At 37.4% G+C, this 20,366-nt stretch overlaps 1 protein-coding gene and 1 long non-coding RNA gene across 2 annotated transcripts; both read right to left on the bottom strand.

Moving 5' to 3' along the window:
* Positions 1-362: 362 nt before the first annotated feature.
* On the bottom strand, positions 363-12,065 carry LOC109461708. Its single transcript, XR_002139700.1, has 3 exons — positions 11,918-12,065; positions 11,524-11,625; positions 363-455 (listed from the first exon to the last, which is right to left on the bottom strand). It is a non-coding gene; the product is annotated as an uncharacterized LOC109461708 (long non-coding RNA).
* A 4,617-nt stretch (positions 12,066-16,682) lies between these two features.
* LOC109461681 lies at positions 16,683-17,932 on the bottom strand. Its single transcript, XM_019758059.1, has 3 exons — positions 17,902-17,932; positions 17,497-17,596; positions 16,683-17,270 (listed from the first exon to the last, which is right to left on the bottom strand). Exons 1-3 carry the CDS (start codon positions 17,930-17,932, stop codon positions 16,850-16,852), a joined length of 552 nt encoding a protein of 183 aa, XP_019613618.1. The 3' UTR covers positions 16,683-16,849.
* Positions 17,933-20,366: the final 2,434 nt, after the last annotated feature.

Below are 20,366 nucleotides of genomic sequence, written 5' to 3'. Positions count from 1 at the left end.
TGTCCGTACATAAATAAAAAAATCGGACATTTTAGGCTTCCATGACGTATATTGCGTATTCGCAAATGTATTGGAATGGTGGAGGGGATTGTATGATGTAATTTGACTGGGTATTACACCAGATTCTGAATACCCACTTACTCCTATCAGGTGCCTACTGGGTCACCTTCAGGCTTGATTTCCCTGTCAATCAATAAGGCTATCAAAATCATCTCCCACCCTCCACACAACCGTTATATAGTGGGCCCAATGGCAATGGCACGGAGAGAGCTTGTAGTAATTACAGTGTTTCATTTATTCTTCTAATAGAATGTATGTAACATAGGCAATACACAGACAGTCTAACCTTTTCATCCAATAGACACAGCACATAGCTACGACCATCAGGAGTACGGCTACACCTCCCACCGTTACTGGAATGATGATCTCCAAATGATCAAATTCTGATGGTGATTCTGTAGAAAAAAATAGAATCAATCTCTCAATAAATGTAAAAGTTACCGAGCAAAAGTTATAGAGCATTGGTTTTACTTTGTGTATTTTTTAAGCAGATCGTCTGTGTCTGAGCGCCCCTCCCCCAAAGTGTTTACTGAAACATCCCCTACAGGACGCATGTTAACCTGTTCACTGAAAATGAACTGTCCCTTTTCCATGGCGGGAGATCAACCATTGTAAAATAGGGAGTTGAGTGGATACATCTCTGATACAATGAATCAACTCTGATGTATACATTTTCCAATTATAAAACAGCGTTATCGGTAAGAAAATATAAGAAGAACTTTATTGACACAACAAAAAGTACAGCGACTATATGTGAAATCAATTTTAAAAGGTGAGGTACAAACAACAAAAATTTTCTGTTGGCATTATACCCGTATAAAAAATGGTTCGTCCCTTCCTGTAAGCGCCAATCACGTTCAAGCTTACATCTAAGAATCTTTCATTCAAAATTTTGGCGCCATTGCACCTGCAGACGAGACTGAACCTGGGGCGTCCCGTCAGAACTGAGGTAAGAATTTCCCCATTTTTACGGAGAAATACCACATTATATTCAGGGTTCACCTTGTATAGTTTCTGTATATCGTTGCCAAATGTCCCCCTTTGATTTTAGGATATGTGTATTTGTTACACGGTTTCCCCGATATTTTCACGATTTGTGATGCATGGTACCTTTACTAAATACGCATGACGAGATTTTCGTACATTTTTCCTGTCAGTGTTTCTCTCGTAAACGTTGTATTTTCCCTCAAGTTTACCTCAGAATTTCCAGGCAAAATGTTCCGACGTGTAGTACTTCAACTTTTAGCCTTCCTTCGCTGGTGAAAAATTGAGAAATATTTGTAAAGCGGCCCTTCGTAGTTGGGCAGGCGGGATGTCATTAGCATGGTCCCGTGTGTATATGGCCGGCGTTTGGGTGGTTGGTAACAAGCCTACCAAAATTGATATTTTTCCTCAACTTTACCTCAGAATTTTCAGACAAAATGTTCCGGCATGTAATAAAGTTACTTTTAGTTTTATTTATCCGAGAAAAAATGAGAAAAAGTGTCTCTTCTTGTGTCGGTCTGCAGCTGCCCCATACAAATTGTACGTATGGCCGAAGTCACCACAATGAATTAGATGGCTGGTCAAATGTTCAAGAAAACTGTTAATTTTTCCTCAGGTTTTCCTCAGAACTTTCAGATAAATGTTTTGGGATGTACTAGTGTCATTTTCAGCATTTCTTATCCTTGAAAATTTGAGAAAAGTTGACCAGCGGCCCGGCGTAGTTGGGCCGGCGGGATAGCAGGTGCGTGGCCCCGTATGTAACGTTAGACAGAGCCCGGTGTGGATCCCAATTGTCAAACGGTCGAGAAAATTGTCTATTTTTCCTCAAGTTTTCCTCAGAAAAAATGTTCCAAGATGTAGTAGAGTCACTTTTAGCTTTTTTTTATCCGTGAAAAATCGAGAAAACTGTCAATCGGTCGTGTGTAGTTGGGCCGGCGGGATAACAGGTGCATGATCCCGCCTACAACGCATAACACCTGTTGCACACTTCCAGCTCAGCAGCGCCGCCTGGCTCAGCAGCAACGAACTGCAGAACCCTCCAAGATTACCAGCATATATTTATGAACCAGAACTAAGTAAGCTATTGTCTTTTCTCCACAGAAATTTTAAAAACTATTAATATTTATTATGAAATTTACTTATCATACAATAACCTCGTAATGTTCATGTTACTGTAACAACATTTGTGGTATTTTTGATGCTGACATTTTGTTTCTTTTTTCTTTGGACAGAACCAAAGGAGGGATGTTGTTGATTCCTGTCTGCCCTGCTGTTGATGTAGAGTAGCTTTCCTGATCCCTGCTAGCAGGTATGGTATTGTGATATTTCCAGCTTTCTTAAAAGTACTTTCTTCATGGTCTCCACTTATTTAATCCTATGCACAGATTTTCTGAAACAGAAGGAAAAATGCAAACCGTTAAATGTTGAAATCCTACTCAATATGCTGCTTCTGTTTTACTCAATCAATAAAATTTTTGTTAAAAAGGCTTTGTCTTTGCAGTATCAAACTGTGATAAGGATATTTTATTAAGCATTTGGTGCTTTTGCCAGGATAACCAAGTTTTAACAACTCTCTCTTTCTTTCTCCTTCCTTATAGATCTGCACCCCTCTCTCCACTACAGATCTTCCTGTCTACTGATGTCACTTGTTTCCAGGCTACTTGAAGGGAAGCAAGCATCAAGAGGACAGCTAGAACACAAATAGGATTTGTATGATATCCTTGTCTGCTGATAATATAGAAAGGGTGGGGGGAATTGAGCCAAGCTCTACTTTGGCTTTGCTCACTAAACTTGAGATAATGTAGGGAACGTTTTGGAAAATAAAGTGCCTTGTGACAAAGATCTTAAAGAAAACCTTTGCATAAAAAAAGGGGCTAAGGGATAGTATTTCTAGACATGTATGATATACTAGTAGTCCCCTGGAAGAAGACCTGAATGTAAGGTCAAGAAGAAGAACAAGAAAACTCATACGGCTGTAGTTGCCAAGGACATCTTCAAGCTTTTTGTGTGTTTTAATCAAGTCAGTAATAAGACTATGAGGATATATCCTGAAAGATTGAAAAAACTAAAACAATGCATGGAACAGTGTTATACCTGTTACCCAACCATCTTGTAAGGAGAAGATGGAACACTGAATGAGAAATGATTTCATCCATCTATTAGTAATTGAATAGATGGAAGTTTTAGACCTTTATCACCATCATGTAGGAGAAATGGTGGAATTAATGTTCACATTAATTTCTTTTGTCCATCTTGTATGTGAAAAGGTGGACAAGTAACTATTTCATCCATCTTAGTACAAAGATGGATTTTATTTTCACCGTCTTGTAAGAGAAAAGGTGGACTTAGTAATGATCCTGTGGACTGCAGCCATTCCTGAAGATGCCCACGACAAGGGACTACAACCACGCAGGAGACCAATGCCAACATTGAATAAAGATTTTGAATAACGATTATGAAGAAGTGTTTGAATAAAGTTTCTGAAGAAAGATTTTGAATGAAGACTTTGACTAAAGATAATCCTTTACATTGGAATCAAAATTTGATAGAACTTTCAAGTGCTTGAATTCGGTATTTAAAATTAAAAGGCAGTACTTCTACATGCCTTTGACCTGCTCTTTGAGTTCACATGCACTTTGACTTTAGATCAGCTGGATCCAGAAATAAGGTGAGTTAAAAACCAAATTAGAGCAGGGACGTAGTTAGTAAAAGTGTGTGATGATTCAGAGAGCAGGTCTTATTTCACAAATTTATGGGGGGGTGGGTAGATGGAAGTCAAGCACAAAACTTCTTGTTTTCAAAAAATTTATAATATAAACACAAGGCACACCCCAAATTTTAGCCTAGTCAACGATCTCAAGAGGACGCCTGTTTTTATGTTAAGCCACTATGAAGATGCCAGAGGTAAGCCATGTAATTAAGGACTGCATGCGTTTACTAACATGTGCTTTCTTTCCTCATACCGCTTAATAAAGGGGGGTCCTTTTGCAAGCCTTCTAGTATCATCTAGGGTTAGGGCCATTCAATCTTTTGTGTTTGTCTACCCCATGATGGGAAGGGAACTGGGGTCCTTGCAACAATAAATGGGAATTCTTTTTTGTTTCATACATTTTACACACTCTGTAAGTTGCACTTGCAATTGAAATAAAGAAATGGTGTCTGAATTCTGTGGTGTGAGTTTCTTCGAGATTAGTTAGTAGACTTTTTTGCGACTTTTGGAGACATTTTTGTGTCATTTTTGACATCTGATACTTTTTACACACTCTGTAAGTTGCACTTGCGATTGAAATAAAGAAATGGTGTCTGAATTCTGTGGTGTGAGTTTCTTCGCGATTAGTTAGAAGACTTCTTCGCGGCTTTTGGAGACAATTTTGTGTCAATTTTGACATTTGATACTTTTTACACACTCTGTATGCTGCGGCTGAGCTTGAAATAAAGAATTTCAAATAAAGAGTGTCTGAATTCTGTGGTGTGAGTTACTCGCGATAAGTAACAAGATAGAGCAACGATTTTTACGCGACTTTTCGAGAGACAGAGAAAACCGTTGTGACAGTGACAATGACAGGATACTGGATAGGTTTGTATATTCCAGGTAAACATGTAAGTATAACTTTGCAACTTTTCTTAAATTTTTTATTTCTTTGAAGCTTTTCTAATATGTTTGTAGTTTCTTTTTTTGCAGGTTGCCACTTCAAAGATGTCTGTTTCCTGGCTATCAGCCAACAGAATTGTTCCCTGGATGGATAACTCTGCATCGAGGCTACTTGAAGCTTTGGACACCGGGAACTGAAGCAGATAACAATCTTTTTTTTTTGTTCACAAATTGTGTTGAGACTTTGCTACAAATATAAGCCAAACGTGAAATTTAATGGTTGGGCAAGATACAGTAGACTTCAAGCAGCTTTCGAAAGCTGAGTTTATGAAAGACATTTTCTTAAAAAGCTACAAAGCATAGTGTAAGCTAAGTGATATAATCATTATTTCGACTGATTTTAACCACAGTAAATTATGTTTTTAAGTTTTGCAAGAGTCTGTTGCAAATATTTACTCTTTGTTGTTTTTCTGCAGGCACATGGCACTACCTGGAGGTAACAAGAAGGAGGGATGTTTAGACATGGATGCAGAATTGAGACACCATGCAGAAAACAGCATCTTTCTTTCTTTCTTTCTGAATTTTCTGACACATATACATGGTCCTTGAACAGTGACACTCATCTAGAGCATTTTGGGATTCAAAAAGGTGTCCTCAGGAACAGGCAGGTTTTGCACATACAGACAAAACACACTTTTAATTCTTTCTTTCATTCTTTCTTCTTCATAACTGTGCTTTCCAGGCACCTTCATGGACAGTATGCTGGGATTTGAGCCAATTAACCCTCAAAAACATTCAGGATTTGCACGTACAGACAAAACACATCTTTCCTTTCCTTTCTTCAGTCTTTATTTCTTACTCCTTGAAAACTTTGCTTCCTCACAGGGACCTTCATCTACGGTATGCTGGGATTCAAACCAGTGCTCTTAGGAACATGCAGCATTTGACCCTACAGACAAAACTCATCTTAAGAATCCTTTCTGTCATTTTGTTAACTTTGATTCTTCAACAGTGACTCATCTACAGGATTATGGGATTCAAACCAGTGCCCTAAGGGACATGCAGGATTTGCACCTATAGACAAAATACTTATTTCCTTTCCTTCCTTTCTTAATCTTTATGTCTTTCTTCTTGATAACTTTGATTCTCCAGCAACGTTCGTCCACAGCATTTGAGTTCATACCTTGTAAACATGCAGAACTGCACCTACTGGAATTAAAACTCTGTTTCTTTTCAGCATGATATGAAATTCTGCAGAATTGAGTGTCCTATTGAACAATGTTTTGCCTTTCAGTTCATTCTCTAAGTAAAGTGTGCAGATGTTTGGGATTTGAGCCAACAACATCTGGCAGACTTACATGTTTCTTACTTAATGTTAAACTAAGTTTGTATTTTAGCTTTGACTATAGAATCTGCAGGGCAGAATATCCAATCTAACAACCAATTTTGCTTTTCAGGCCATTCTCAGTAAGCGCACTTTGTGCTGCTCCTTTGGATTCAAACTTCCTGTTTACTTCAGTGTGACTCCTAAATGTATCAACAAACAATGCTTTGCCTTTCAGTTTATTCTCCAAGGAACTGTATGCTGCCACTGGGAAATCAAACCAAGAACCACTGGTAAAGTGACAAGTTTCTATTCATCTTTATGTTTTCATTTCAGATTGATTCAGACTGTACAGAATAGAATATGTCTTAACATATATTCTTTGCCTTCCAGGATATTCTTAGTAAGCTTAGTTTGTACTGCTGCTTGGGATTTAAACTCCTAGTGGATAATCTTTTATCATTTCATTCCACATTACTTAGAATGCAGGGACCACCAGGAATTCAGCACCAAGGACAGGGAAGAAAATTTTCTGGGCTGTTTTCAAGAATGAATATTTCTGGTTATGAATGCATTTTGCTTTTTATATGAGAATCTAATCCATGCTCTATAGGAACTGAAGATGTGAGGCCAATGGAGGAGTCTTTGCTTTTTAAACTTGTTTATGTTTCAGTCCTGCAGACTCCATGAAAAAAAAACTAATTTTGGCCTTCTAGTTTTCCTAGGTTTAGCAGAGCTTCCCTATTTCTTCCAGCAATGCTTATACATACTTCAAAGGAGCATCAGCTGGCTAACTTTTCAATTTTTTTATTCCAGTTCTCTCTCTTTGTTTTAAAGGCCACACTCCAAGCTGAGTTGTCGGCCTTTTTTATGTTGTTTGTGTAACTTTTTCTCCTTTTATTTGTTTCATGGCCACACTCATGAATCAAATTGAGCGGTCGGCTATCTTTGTCTTTGTACCTGAGTAAATTCACTGCAGGAAAAGTGTTGCTATACTGAAGGATGGCAAGCAGCAGTGGTTCCTGACTACTAGAAGCAGAGCAGAGGCTGGGCCCTCGAGACTACAAGGTAAAGATTTTGCTTCACAGTCCAGTTATTTCTGTCTCTCCCTCCCTCCCTGTATCGCTTCTTTTTATCACTCTCTCATTCTCTACTTTCTCCCTCCTCCCATCCTTCCTCACATTCACCTATTTACAAATGTCAATGAAGTTACAAGTTTGATTTTTTAACATATGCTAAAAGATGCTGAATAACACATCTGAATGTTTAGATTCAACCTACTTTTAAAAGGAGAGATAACAGAGACTTGTTTTGTGCTTTCAGATGAGGTTTTGGTAGCCACTGAGACTGATGCCATTGATGTCACTGTTCCAGGCTACTTTGAAGGAAGCAAGCATATAAAAGAAGGAGAAGACAACTAGTCAAATAGGATTTGTATGATATCCTTCTATGCTAGTGGTATATATTAAGTTAGGGTGGGGGGATCTGAGCCAAGCTCTACTTTGGCTTGGCTCACTAAATGAGTTAATCGTAGGGAACGTTTTGGAAAATAAAGTGCCTTGTGACAGGTATCCCTAATAACATAGCACAAAAGTAGTTGGGTTTTGGGATAACAAGAAAAGTTCTTTAGCCAAATCATAGTAAATTTTCTTCACTGATATCTTGGCTGCTTTCAGCTTCCTTCATCAGGGTCAGTGAAGAAGTTGACTTTGGTTGTGCTGAAAGAACTTTATTTGTTCTTGGATAGAATTGCTAAGACTTAGAAGTAAGACACTGCTCCTGAGCTCACGGAGGATGACATCATCAGCATCGATGGACCACCAGAGACAGAGAGATATGAAATAGTTCAGGGCCTCAGGCACACGACTGTATTAGATTTAACTTGCAAGCAACTGTTTACAACGATTTTCTTCTCACTCTCATCTTGTAAGTGAGAAGGTGAGACATTGTATGGAACAGTGTTATGTCTGTTACTCGACCATCTTGTAAGGAGAAGATGGAACACTGAATGAGTAATGATTTCATCCATCTATTAGTAATGAAATAGATGGGACTTTTAGACCTTTATCATCATCATGTAGGAGAAATGGTGGAATTAATGTTCACATTAATTTCTTTTGTCCGTCTTACATGTGAAAAGGTGGACAAGTAGTTATTTCATCCATCTTAGTACAAAGATGGATTTTTTTCCACCGTCTTGTAAGAGAAAAGGCAGACAGTAATGATCCTGTGGACTGCAGCCATTCCTAAAGATGCCCACTACAAGGGACTACGACCACGCAGGAGACCAATGCCAACATTGAATAAAGATTTTGAATAAAGATTATGAATAAGTGTTTGAATAAAGATTCTGAATAAAGATTTTGAATGAAGACTTTGAATAAAGATCATCCTTCACATTGGAATACAAATTTGATAGAGCTTTCAAGTGCTTGAATTTGGTAAATTAAAAAGGCAGTTCTTCAACATGCCATTGTCCTGCTCTCTGAGTTCACATGCACTTTGACTTTAGATCAGGATCCAGACTTAAGGTGAGTTAAAAAGCAAATTAGAGCAGGGACGTAGTTAGTAAAAGTGTGTGATGATTCAGAGAGCAGGTCTTAGTTCACAAATTAATGGGGGTGGGTGGATGGAAGTCAAGCACAAAACTTCTTGTTTTCAAAAAATTTATAATTATTATATATAAACACAAGGCACACCCCAAATTTTAGCCTAGTCGACGATCTCAAGAGGACACCTGTTTTTATGTTAAGCCACTACGAAGATGCCAGAGGTGAGCCATGTAATTAAGGACTGCATGCGTTACTAACATGTGCTTTCTCTCCTTATACCACTTAATAAAGGGGGGGTCCTTTGCAAACCTAGTATCATCTAGGGTTAGGGCCATTCCATCTTTTGTGTTTTTACCCCATGATGGGAAGGGAACTGGGGTCCTTGCAACAATAACTGGGAATTCTTTTTAGTTGTTTGATACATGTAAGTTGCACTTGCGATTGAAATAAAGAAATGGTGTCTGAATTCTGTGGCGTGAGTTTCTTCGCGATTAGTTAGAAGACTTTTTCGCGGCTTTTTTGTGTCAATTTTTTTACACACTCTGTACGCTGCGGTTGAACTTGAAATAAAGAATTTCAAATAAAGAAACAGTCTTTGAATTCTGTGGTGTGATTTACTCGCGATAAGATAGAGCAACGACTTTTGGAGAGACAGACGCAAGTTTTGTGGAGTGACAATGAGAGGACAGGCTTGTATCTTCCAGGTAAACATGTAAGTATAAGTTTGCAACTTTTCTTACATTTTTTTATTTCTTTGAAGCTTTTCTAATATGTTTGTAGTTTCTTTTATTGCAGGTTGTTTCTTCAAAGATGTCTGTTTCCTGGCTACTAACCAACAGAATTGTTCCTGGACGGATGTCTCTGCATCGAGGCTACCTGAAGATTTGGACAATGGAAAACAAAGCAGATAAGAATCTTTGTTCTTTACAAATTGTGTTGATACTTTGCTAGAAATATGAGCCAAACGTAAAGACATTCTCCAAAGTAGGTGTGAAATAATATTGTTCTAATTTGGTGGGCTAAGATACAGAAGATTTGAAACAATGTTTGAATGATGAGTTTATGAATGGCATTTCCTTAAAAAGCTACACAAGCCAAGGGACATTACTAATACTATTATTTCTACTAACTTTAACAACTGTAAATTATGGGGGTTGATTTAAGTATTGGGAGAGTCTGTTGCAAATGTTCGCACTTTGTTGTTTTTCTGCAGGCACACTACCTCAAGGCTACTCAAAGGAGGGATGTCTAAGACATAAATGCAGAATTGAGACATCAGAAGACAGTATCTTATTCTATCTTTCTGTCTTCTTAATCTTTACTTTCTGACATGCCAGTAGTTTATCAGTGACACTCATTCACATCATTCTGGGACCAAAACCCCTGACCTCAGGAACATGCAACAGCTGCGCCTGCAGACAAAACACACCTTTCCTTTCCTTACTTATTTCTTTCTTCTTGATATACGATGATTCTTCAACAGTGACATTCATCTACAGCATTCTGGAATTGGAACCTATGCCCTCGGGAACATGCAGGATTTGACCCTACAGACAAAACACATTTTTCCTTTCCTTCCCTTTCTAAGCTTTATAGTTTCTTTTTTTCATTTTTTAACAGTGACATTCATCTACAGTATCTAAGTCCATGCCTTTCAAACATGTAGCACTGCACATACTGTATTAAAACTCTAACATATAATGCTTTACCTTTCACTTTATTCTCTAAATGTGAAGCTGCTTGAGATTTGGGCCAGCAACCTATGGTAAAATGACAGGTTTTTAACTTCATGTTTTCATTTCATATTGACTCCTGATTCTGCAGAACTGAATGTTCTAAAAAACAAATCCATTACCTTTCAGTACATCTTTGTAAGCACTTTGTGCTGCTCTTTTGGATATAAATAATCAACCACTGACAGAGTGACACTGATCATGATGCCTTTTTTTTAAAATCCCTCTTAGTGCCCAATGTGTACCTGCATGGGATTTGGACCAAGAAAACCTGGTAAATAATCTTCAAGTCTTTCAATTCATTTTGCAAAGAGATACCAGCAATTCAGCACCAAGGACAGGAAGGAAAGTATCCCAGCTGTCTTTTTAAAGTTCTACAGATTAATGCATTTTGCTGTTTCTAAGGATCTAATCCAACTTTTGTTTATCCAGAGAAGCCCTTTCACTCCAAGCTGGGTTGTCGGCTATTTCATGTTGTTTTTGTGAATTTTCTCCTTGCTTATGTTTCATAAAATAAAATACAATCAAATCAAATCAAATTACATGTTGAAAACTACATGTTGAGGACGACAAGGCACGTAAATTTGCTACTCTACTTGTGCATTTTTGCAAATTTTGAGATAAATAGGACAATTCTTTACTTACTTTTGGCTTTTATCTTCGGCAGCTCATAACTTCTGTCTGCGTAGGCGTAGAAAAATTGCACAACCACAGGCGTGACCCTTGATCTTTGCCCTTTCACATGATCTGAAAATTCTGATTCCCAGAACTCTCCTCGACCGGGAAATGAATTGGCTTTTCAGACGAACATCGGCGCGTCCGCCCGGGCGACGCGAAAACCGGTGCCACTGAAGCGGTGCCGTAAGATAGCGGTTTTTTCGGCCGTTTCCAAAAGTTTGCAGGATTGTCCCATACTGTTAATTTCGTATTTTGAAATAAAACTAAAGCAGTGTGATAGAAAAGATGCCATACGTCACGGATACCAATATTTCATTGAAAGTGTGCAAACGCTTTATTGCTGAAAGTCGTTTGAAAGATTATATCTGCCGAGCGCACCCCACGTTCCAATGGTGAAACGAGAAAGTGCGACATGCCTAATATTGACGATTTTTTACATGTTTGGAGAAGAAGAGGAAACTGAGCCAAAACAATATGTTTCCTTCTGCGAAGGCCACAGAAATACGATTACGTAGCTACCCAGTTAATAGGGTTAACATTACCATGAAATCATAAATCAACTACTAACAGCAAAACGACAAGCTATTTTAAGCGCCGTACTTGGTTTCCTGGTTAAGCTGAGTTGAAAGCCGAGTCTGGTGACAGAAATGTCTCTTGAGTTTGCCACGGTCATGATCATACTGATAGTTGTAACGTCAGAATCTAATGGAAATAAGAGGAAAATTACCCTATAAAGACTGTTTACTGTTTGTAAATCATTCGATAAAACAAGAAAACTCAAACATTATTGTAGTTTTAATAAGACAAACTCTGTAAATGTTAACACGTTAATGTTAAAAAATATTATGAAGTGTTGGACATTCGAACAAAAAAAATAAACCAAACATGCTACACTGCGATATACAATGTCAATATACGAATTTCCAAGAACATTGTTTCGGCTTGGGATTTTTGTAAACCTCCTTGTTTACACCAAATTCACAAATAGAATTACCTCGAGGTTCACATCTGCTATGGCCAAAGACACTTCAACGGCAGCAGACGAAAAAGAAGCGCCATGTAGTAGGCTCGGTGTAACTGTGAGGCATCTACGCGAAGCTCGAATGAAACAAGTAACTGCAGAACAAAATGGCTGACGGACTCGTTCCAAGCAGTACGTATGCAACACGTACTTGTAGCAACTACATTTAATTTACAGCTCCTATGTTTGTACTCAATTGGTAGAGTGCTCGCTTTGTAACCGGGAGGTCGTGAGTTCAAACCCCGGCCGGGTCATACCAAAGTCTGTGACTCTTTCTCTGCTTAGCAGTCAGAACATATGAGAAAGAGTGTGGGAAGGTCAAACGCACAGCACTACCAGCGGACAAGCCCCATGCTGTAGTGCATCGCCCAAGGGCTACTGAAATGGATATGGGCACCACCCTACGCTCTGCATAAGGGCACGGGAGACCTTTCTTTCTTTCTATATTTGTACCAGGCGACAACTATATGGCTAGTCACTAGTACCGCCATGTACACTTGTCATAGTTCCGAAGGCTAGCAAAGACAGCAACAGGTTATACTGAATAAATGTTACGTTCACTGGGTCTTTGTAACATAATGTTTACAGTGGCACTTGGAACAATGGCATTGCTATCACTTGTTCTGGTAACTGCTGCGTTTAAATTTATTGGTAGCAGGGTTGTAATGGTTTGCAAAAGGCGTGTGCATACAAAATACCCAGACTAGATTGCACTTAGAGATAAACATTACGTGACTGAGAGTCTTTTTATGACTTTATTTAAAGCTACATGTAAATATCACGTGAAATCGAAGGACCGACATGTGTGTGTGTGTGTGTGTGTGTGTGTGTACGTGTACGTGTGTGTACGTGTACATTGTACATGTGTGTGTTTGTAGGTGTGTAGTGCGTGTATGTATGTGTGTGTGTGTACGTGTGCATACATGTACATGTGTATGTGAAATGTTGGATTACGATAACTTCATCAAAGCATCTAAACACGTACTATAGCAAAAACATTCTATCTGCTAGTGAATGTTTCATATTCGTTTTCTGAGAAAGTGCAACAATTAACGTTAATAATCTCAATAACAGACCTATAACAAGAGGATCATAACAAGAGGGAAAACGAATTGATGCCTTTTCAAATCAAACCCTGTACACTTCAGTACTACACATAATTTTATATAGTTTACACATGTCCATCAGTTCAGTTCAGTTCAGGTCATCCTCTTTTGAGGTGCCATTCATAATGGCATACAACGCATTAACAACGCATCCTTCCTCGTTACTTGTGGCAGTTGTGATATAACCTGCAGACTCATAAAACATGTTGTCAACAGTACCTTCTTCCTCAATGGCTTGTTCATTCTTATTATTAGTATCTGAGACATTTATTTCCTTGTTTGGCTTGGCATACATCTGCTCTACATTTTCATAATCGGTTCTCTTCGTTGATGGCTTAGCATAGAGTTGTTCAACATTAGGGGTTGATTTCTTCTTGTTTGGTTTTGCGTGGAGATCGGCAATGTTGGCTTGGTCTGTGGGGCTGCAGTTCCCATCTGTCCGGTAGGTGGTGCTTGTGTCTGTGAGTTGAATGTTGGAGGAGGCTGTGGCATCATAGGTGTTGTTGTACAGACTTGTTGGTGGCCTCTTTCTGCCAAGAAGTATATGAAGGAAACTTTATACCACACAGTAATCACACACTTAGTATATATACATTCTCAATTGTATAAGAGTTTTAACTTAGGATAAGCAGTATTGAAGAAACCAAGAACATTATATAGTACACTCAGAGTCAGATATATAATGTCCTTGAAGAAACTGAGAAAGCTTATTATATCATGATAGCGTAGTATGAGATGGTTGGTCTTTTTTATCACAAGTTGTGTGGTTCAGTTGAACTTTTGGATCTAAAAAGTTAGATTGAAAAGTAACTTAATTCATAAAGTATCATAATGATTCTGCTGTATATATTATTTTTCACATATGCATGCACTTCACTGTTTCCAAGTCCACTCTGTGAAACAAGTCAACCAAAGCATTAAGCAAAGCATTGTATCATATCATATTACATTATATTACCTTTTTTTCCTAGAGGATAAAACCTACAATGCCAGCGACAATGATAGCAGCTGCTACACAGGCACTGGCCGAGGCTATGATAACTGTGTTATCAGGTGATGCTTGTCCTTAAAGAAGAGAAAATACATGAGACAAAAAAAATGAAAGAAAAAGACAAAAAATGAAAGAAAAAATAATAAAAGAGTTTGCATACAGTGGTCTGCTTCAGCATGGAATAAAAAGTTTACTTAACAAATTAAAATACATATCATATATATATGTAGGAGGCATCACCTGAATTGTTGACAGAGGCTGCAGCTGTAGTTTCTGTGATTGTTTCAATGGGAGTTGTCTCTTCTACTGGTATTGTACATGTATCTAAAAAGGTATAAATCCATGCATAAATCATAAACACAGACATCAACAAAGCTGGACAAGCATAAATGTGTCAAAGCATAAAGGACGTTTTATTTAAGGCCTCTACAAACACATTATGTGTTCTGTTGATAAGGCTACACCAAATGAAGTCAACTTACCAGGTTGGTTTATAATTAAAACAGTAGATATTGAACTTTTAATGAAACTAAGTTGCATTGTTACATTGGAAAACTTTAACAACTAGGGAGAAAAGGACTTTCTTCAACCGTTGGGGCCAAAATATGTCTTTCATTGTGCATTTTGCAGTTAATTCAGAACCTAAAATCTTTTTTTTTTGCAAATCAGAAAAAAATGGACAGGGCGAATCTGAGAAACAACAAATTAAATTGGTGTGGCCTAAACAAATGAATAATACTGATAACTAAGTTATTACATATTAAAAGTAAGATAAAGGTGAAAGTCCGTACCGCAGTCGTAAGTAATGAGCAGGGATTTTCTGTTGGAAACTGAACAGGGATCATCTTCAAAGACACCTCTGTGATTGTGAACTTGGCATGTGTAGAAACCATTGCACATATTCTGCATTTGGGCAGTGACGTTATAAGTGCAGTCACAGGAAGTGTAAAAGCCATAACAAGTTAAGCCACAGTGGATTTCAAGGTCTTTTGGACCGTAGAAGGCTGAAATGATGTTGATTCTGCCCTGCTCACTACACCGTATTGTGGCCTGATTGTTCTCACAGATCACTATTGTCTGTAGACCTAGAATTAAAGAATATTGAATACTTTAATAATTCAAAAAACAGGATGGATTGTAGCATGTTCTATGTACTACGTAACAGTAACTGTCAGTAACTATTCCTTATCTTATGATTTCAGATCATGCGTACAGCAAGGACCATTTAAGCCATAATGTAAAATAGAAGGAATACATAATATTTACAAATTCATAAGGTATCGTGATGTTGACTGACCGTGAAAAATGAAGGTTTAACTTTTCTAAGTTTTATGACTAAAATAGAAAGACTCATATTGAATTAAGAGGAGAAACAAAAACATACCTGGATTGTCTTGGGTGGAAACTCTGGCTACAGTCAAAGCCAAGTACAGAAAGAAGCAGTGAGAACACATTACACTCAGACCTGCCATTGCAGTCTACATTCTACTCTTGGCTAAAATATACTTCAGTCTGCTAGCAGAAATGAAGAAATGGTGATTTCATAAATTAAATGTTCCCCCCTTATAGGTTCTGACCCTCAATCGTTTCCGCATTCGGACTTACTTAGCAAATGTAACACGTGATACTGCATGTGTAACATACCATGTACATGGACAGGTCACCAGTTAGTAGCAGCTCAAAGGGTCAAGAGATGGACCCTCTGATAGTTTAAGAAAATTGCCTTGAAGTTTTTACTTTCTTCTCATCAACATCTAGTACTTTTTCTGACATATTGATAAGGTTGTAAAAATGCAAAGCAAGAAAAACACTCAAGCCATGTTAACATTTAATGCTGTATTGTCTGGACAATTTGATTGTTTAGCATTATCAAAGGCCAGATGTTATAGAAATGTCAGAGGTCATTTTGTGTGTGACTTGTGCAAGTTAATATGTGACAGTGCAATGCTATCTCAGACTGTTCATGTTGACATATACAGCCTCTGTATTGCCCCCATTCTATATACTGCATACTGTTACCCATTTCACTGTTGATATAAGTGAATATTGATGTTTACAGACAGACACGGTGGGCATTCATGATAACAAAAAGTTTTTAATTCATAAAACACCAAGTGTGCATTGTCTAATACACACTGTCAGATTTGACAAGGTGTCTTACTTGATTTGTTGTTCTTCTTTTCTTCTTTTACTTCCTCTCTGAAGGTTTAAAGTACTGTAAGCGTTTAGTGTGTGTGTGGCTCACAGTGTGTCCAATCCATAGCTTGCATGGACATTGTGATCTAACTAAGGCCACACCGATTTAATTTTATGGATGACATCTGCGCGCGCATTGATTTTCACCCGATCTCAAAAAAAAAAAAAAAAAAAGATCACGTCTTCCGAGGCTCTGGACTGGCTTTAGGCCTGGGTAGTCCATGGTGGTGATAACTCTGGTGGACGGCACCCAGGCTACGGAAGCCCCAAGACTCAAGAACTCAGTACATACGTACAGCAGTGTCGATTCATAAATTCCGCAAAAATCCAGCATGTGTCGGCCTGTCGTATACGTCGCTATGTAATGCGCCAAATTCACAACAGCAGCTTTGTATTCCTGTGGTTTTATATATATAATAGTAGCATTTTTATTTTTGGCTGGATTTTTCTTTTTTTCGCCCGCACGCACTAGTTTGGGGGTCTTCAGAGGATGTCATCCATAAAATTAAATCGGTGTGGCCTAAAGACTAAAACTATGTACAACAATTTTAGAAGTGAGAAAATCTCACAAGACAAGACCTTCTGAATCAGCTTCCTACGAAGTATACACTTTCATGCAGTACTTCCATACAACTCATTGTCAACATATCCTTCCTCACTGTCTGTAAATGTGATAGTACCAGTAGTCTCATACAGCATGTTTTCTACAGAACCCTCATCTTCATCGTCTAGTCCATTCTGACAGAAACTACTATTTGAGACACCTGTTGGCTTATGTGGCTTGGCATACATCTGATCAACATTTGCGTCATTAGGTCTCTTTTTCATAGGTTTAGCGTAGAGTTGGTCGACATTTGGCGTTGATTTCTTCTTGTTTGGTTTTGCGTAGAGATCGGCAATGTTGGCTGGGTCTGTGGGGCTGTAGTTCCCATCTGTCCGATAGGTGGCGCCTGTGTCTGTGAGTTGAATGTTGGTGGATGTTGTGACCTCATCATAGATGTTATTCAGAATGCTGGTTGAGTCAGGTCTCTTTCTGTAAAGAAATAGGTAACATTTCTATGACATACAGTCTGTGGTAACAAATTCAACAAGAATATTTCTGTGAATGGAGGAAAAAAAATATGTATTGTCTGATTGGCCTGAAAAGCATTCTATAAATGTCTGAATTATTAAGTTACATATTTACATAGCATAACAAGTATGGTACAATGCCATTGTTTGTGCATGTTACATATGGAAAAATTACAACTTAGTAATACCTTCTTTTCCAGAGAATAAAACCTGCAACTCCAAGTATGAGGATAAAAGCAACCACACTGGCACCGACAATGGCCCATATCACAGTGCCACCTGGTGATCCTTAGGAGAGGAAGCACTTTATGTGAAATTATATCACATAAACAAATTTTCAAAATCATTGGTGACAATACCATCTTTTAAAGCAGAGGAAAGGTAATTACAAATCCCTAACTTAGTACCCTTCAAAAAACTGCACAACTATACATGGAAAAATAATTATGTTAATCTTTTTAGATTAATAAATCGAAAAACAGGCCCAACACTTATATAATAAGAAGGCTCTAACTCTAATTTAAAAGAATTAAAAGAAAATCAGTATGTCAAAAGGATCGATTATCATACAATCATCATTTGAGAATGCTTACCATGGCCATCCAGGGCATCAGAGTTTCCCATCAAATTAGTAGTGACTTCCAATGTAGGTCCTGAAATGAAAATAATTCATGTCAGCAAAGCAGAAGCTAAAATCATGTTTTTAGTTTAACATCTTGAATTAAAAAATTATTTTATCTACAGTTAAATGTATTTTTCCCTGAATGGGAATATTTATCCACATACAAGACCTACATGTAGCTTACCCGAAGAGTCGATGTCTGTTGTTTCGACTGTTGTCTTAGGTTTTGTTGTTTGAGGCTGAATGATGGATCCTGTTCATAGATATGCAATAATAATTTAACGTTTTAAATAAATTTTTACAGTTAATTTTCTAAACTGTGTACACTTATATCATATTGGCCACAAGAAGTGCTTAAGCACTAAAGTAATCAGCCACTGTATTTATCTAATAAGCATTTTAAATTAAGTGACACTGTCAATTAATTGAATGTAACCATTAATTTTGTAGTCATACCCGTCAAACAGGTTTTTATGACACCTGAGTGTAACTGCTGGTGAAATAGATAAACTGAAACCATTGAATTTGGGTACATTATAAGTATCACCACAGAACATACAGCAATATATGATATGACATCACTTCCAATGAAATTGATGTCATGTACTAACCTGTGCTTTTAGTACTTGTAAAAGAAACATCAGTGATTACAGTTGAAGTGGTTACATAAACTGTTGTACTTGGCTGAGCTGTCCTTACTTCTGTTGTCAGCACTGGTGTCGAAGTCATTAAATGACAATATTTTTGGAAAAAGATTATATTATTATTAAGCCTTAAAGTCATATATGGAAAACAGTGAGATGCTATTTTTGTTTCAAGTATTCTTCAGATTTAAATCATGTCATCATCATCGCCACATTTTGTTCTTGGCTAACTGCCCATAATACTTACATGTATGTAAATCAGATGTACATGTATATTATAGAAACTTAAATGTACAGAAAAATCCCTTTAAGTTCAACTAACAGCTATTTTAGAATGGGTGTTATAATAATAAAAAAAAACAACTTCTGACCATGAAAAAATTGAAAACAAATTTACCATAGGCACAACTGTATGTGAGAATGAGGACTTTTGGCCTGCGTGGACAGGGATCTTCAAACACATCATTGTTACTGCTGACTTTGCATGTGTTTTTGCCATTGCACAAGTTTTGTACACGGGCTGTGACATCATCAGAGCAGTCACACCAACCAAAGATTCCAATACAAAACCCGTCACAGTGATTGCCATAGTCTCTTGACCCATATGAAGCTGAAATAATGTTGATTATGCCCAGGCCATTACACTGAATAGTTTCATCCTCGTCCTCACAGATGTTTGTCGTCTGTTGACCTTGAGTGAAAGAAGAAAACAGTATTCAAATTTAACGTCAATCAAACTATTTAACAGAAAAAAGTTAATACAAACAATAATTGTAAGGTGTTACAATTTTGACCAATTATTGTATTATGATGACCTCCACACTAGCTAAATACACATGATGATTGTGTAGAATATAGACCACTAGTAATATTTTTAGTATTCAAAATTTCAACAGGGTACTTCTTGAACAAGTTTAAGTACATGTATATGCATCAATGATGCTAAGTAATGCATGTATCTACAGGACTATTAGTTATACTAAATCTTTGTCCCCTTTTAATACACATAGTACTTTAGTTAGTACAGATGTACTTAATATACCAAACTAAGTCTAATATTACAAGCATCACAGTCAGTGCACTGTAGAGTAAGTGTTATTCATTTGCTTAATATCATAATTTAACATGCAAACCTTCTCTGTTGTCTTGGCAGGAAACTTGGACTAGAACCATGGAAGCCAAATACAGAACAAAAATGCCAGAATACCTCATTCGCACTTGCAGACTTTTCAGCGCAGTCATTGTCTACAAAATATTTTCAAACAACTAGACATAAAAGAGAGAGGAACTGTTAATTTCAGAATGGATTTGGAAACAAGGCTGTGTTCCTGCAATCATTTCCGTGTTAGTGCAGGACCAAATATTTGGGAAACGTCTGACTTTATCGGTTACATATTACATTGTGATTACAAGGGTCATTAAATGGGCACACTCAAGTGTACAATGTATGTACTTACATGCATATAAATTATATGTTCTACAATCATTATGATGATAACAACAGGTTAATGTTATTAAATGTTACAATTAAAACTTAATTAGATCATGAAATTGCACATTTGTACGTTGGTATAGACATGCTGACTATTATGGACGCTTTGATTGATGGCCAAAGGTCAATAACAGTGTATAAAATGTACGAGCAGGTTAATTTGTAACAACTCTGTCTCGTTCAGGCCAACGTGCACTTAAAATATCACCTGGTTGCTTTTTATTTGGTTCTCGTTTTGTATGTTCCCATTCGGGTAAAACACACATTTAAGTAAGATGATATTAGACTTTAGTGACCTTG

This window comes from Branchiostoma belcheri, unplaced genomic scaffold, assembly GCF_001625305.1.
Source record: "Branchiostoma belcheri isolate BF01 breed outbred unplaced genomic scaffold, Haploidv18h27 scaffold95, whole genome shotgun sequence".
Lineage (NCBI taxonomy): Eukaryota > Metazoa > Chordata > Leptocardii > Amphioxiformes > Branchiostomatidae > Branchiostoma > Branchiostoma belcheri.
The sequence above is the reverse complement of the archived record's forward strand: the minus strand, read 5'-3'. Positions and strand labels throughout refer to the sequence as shown.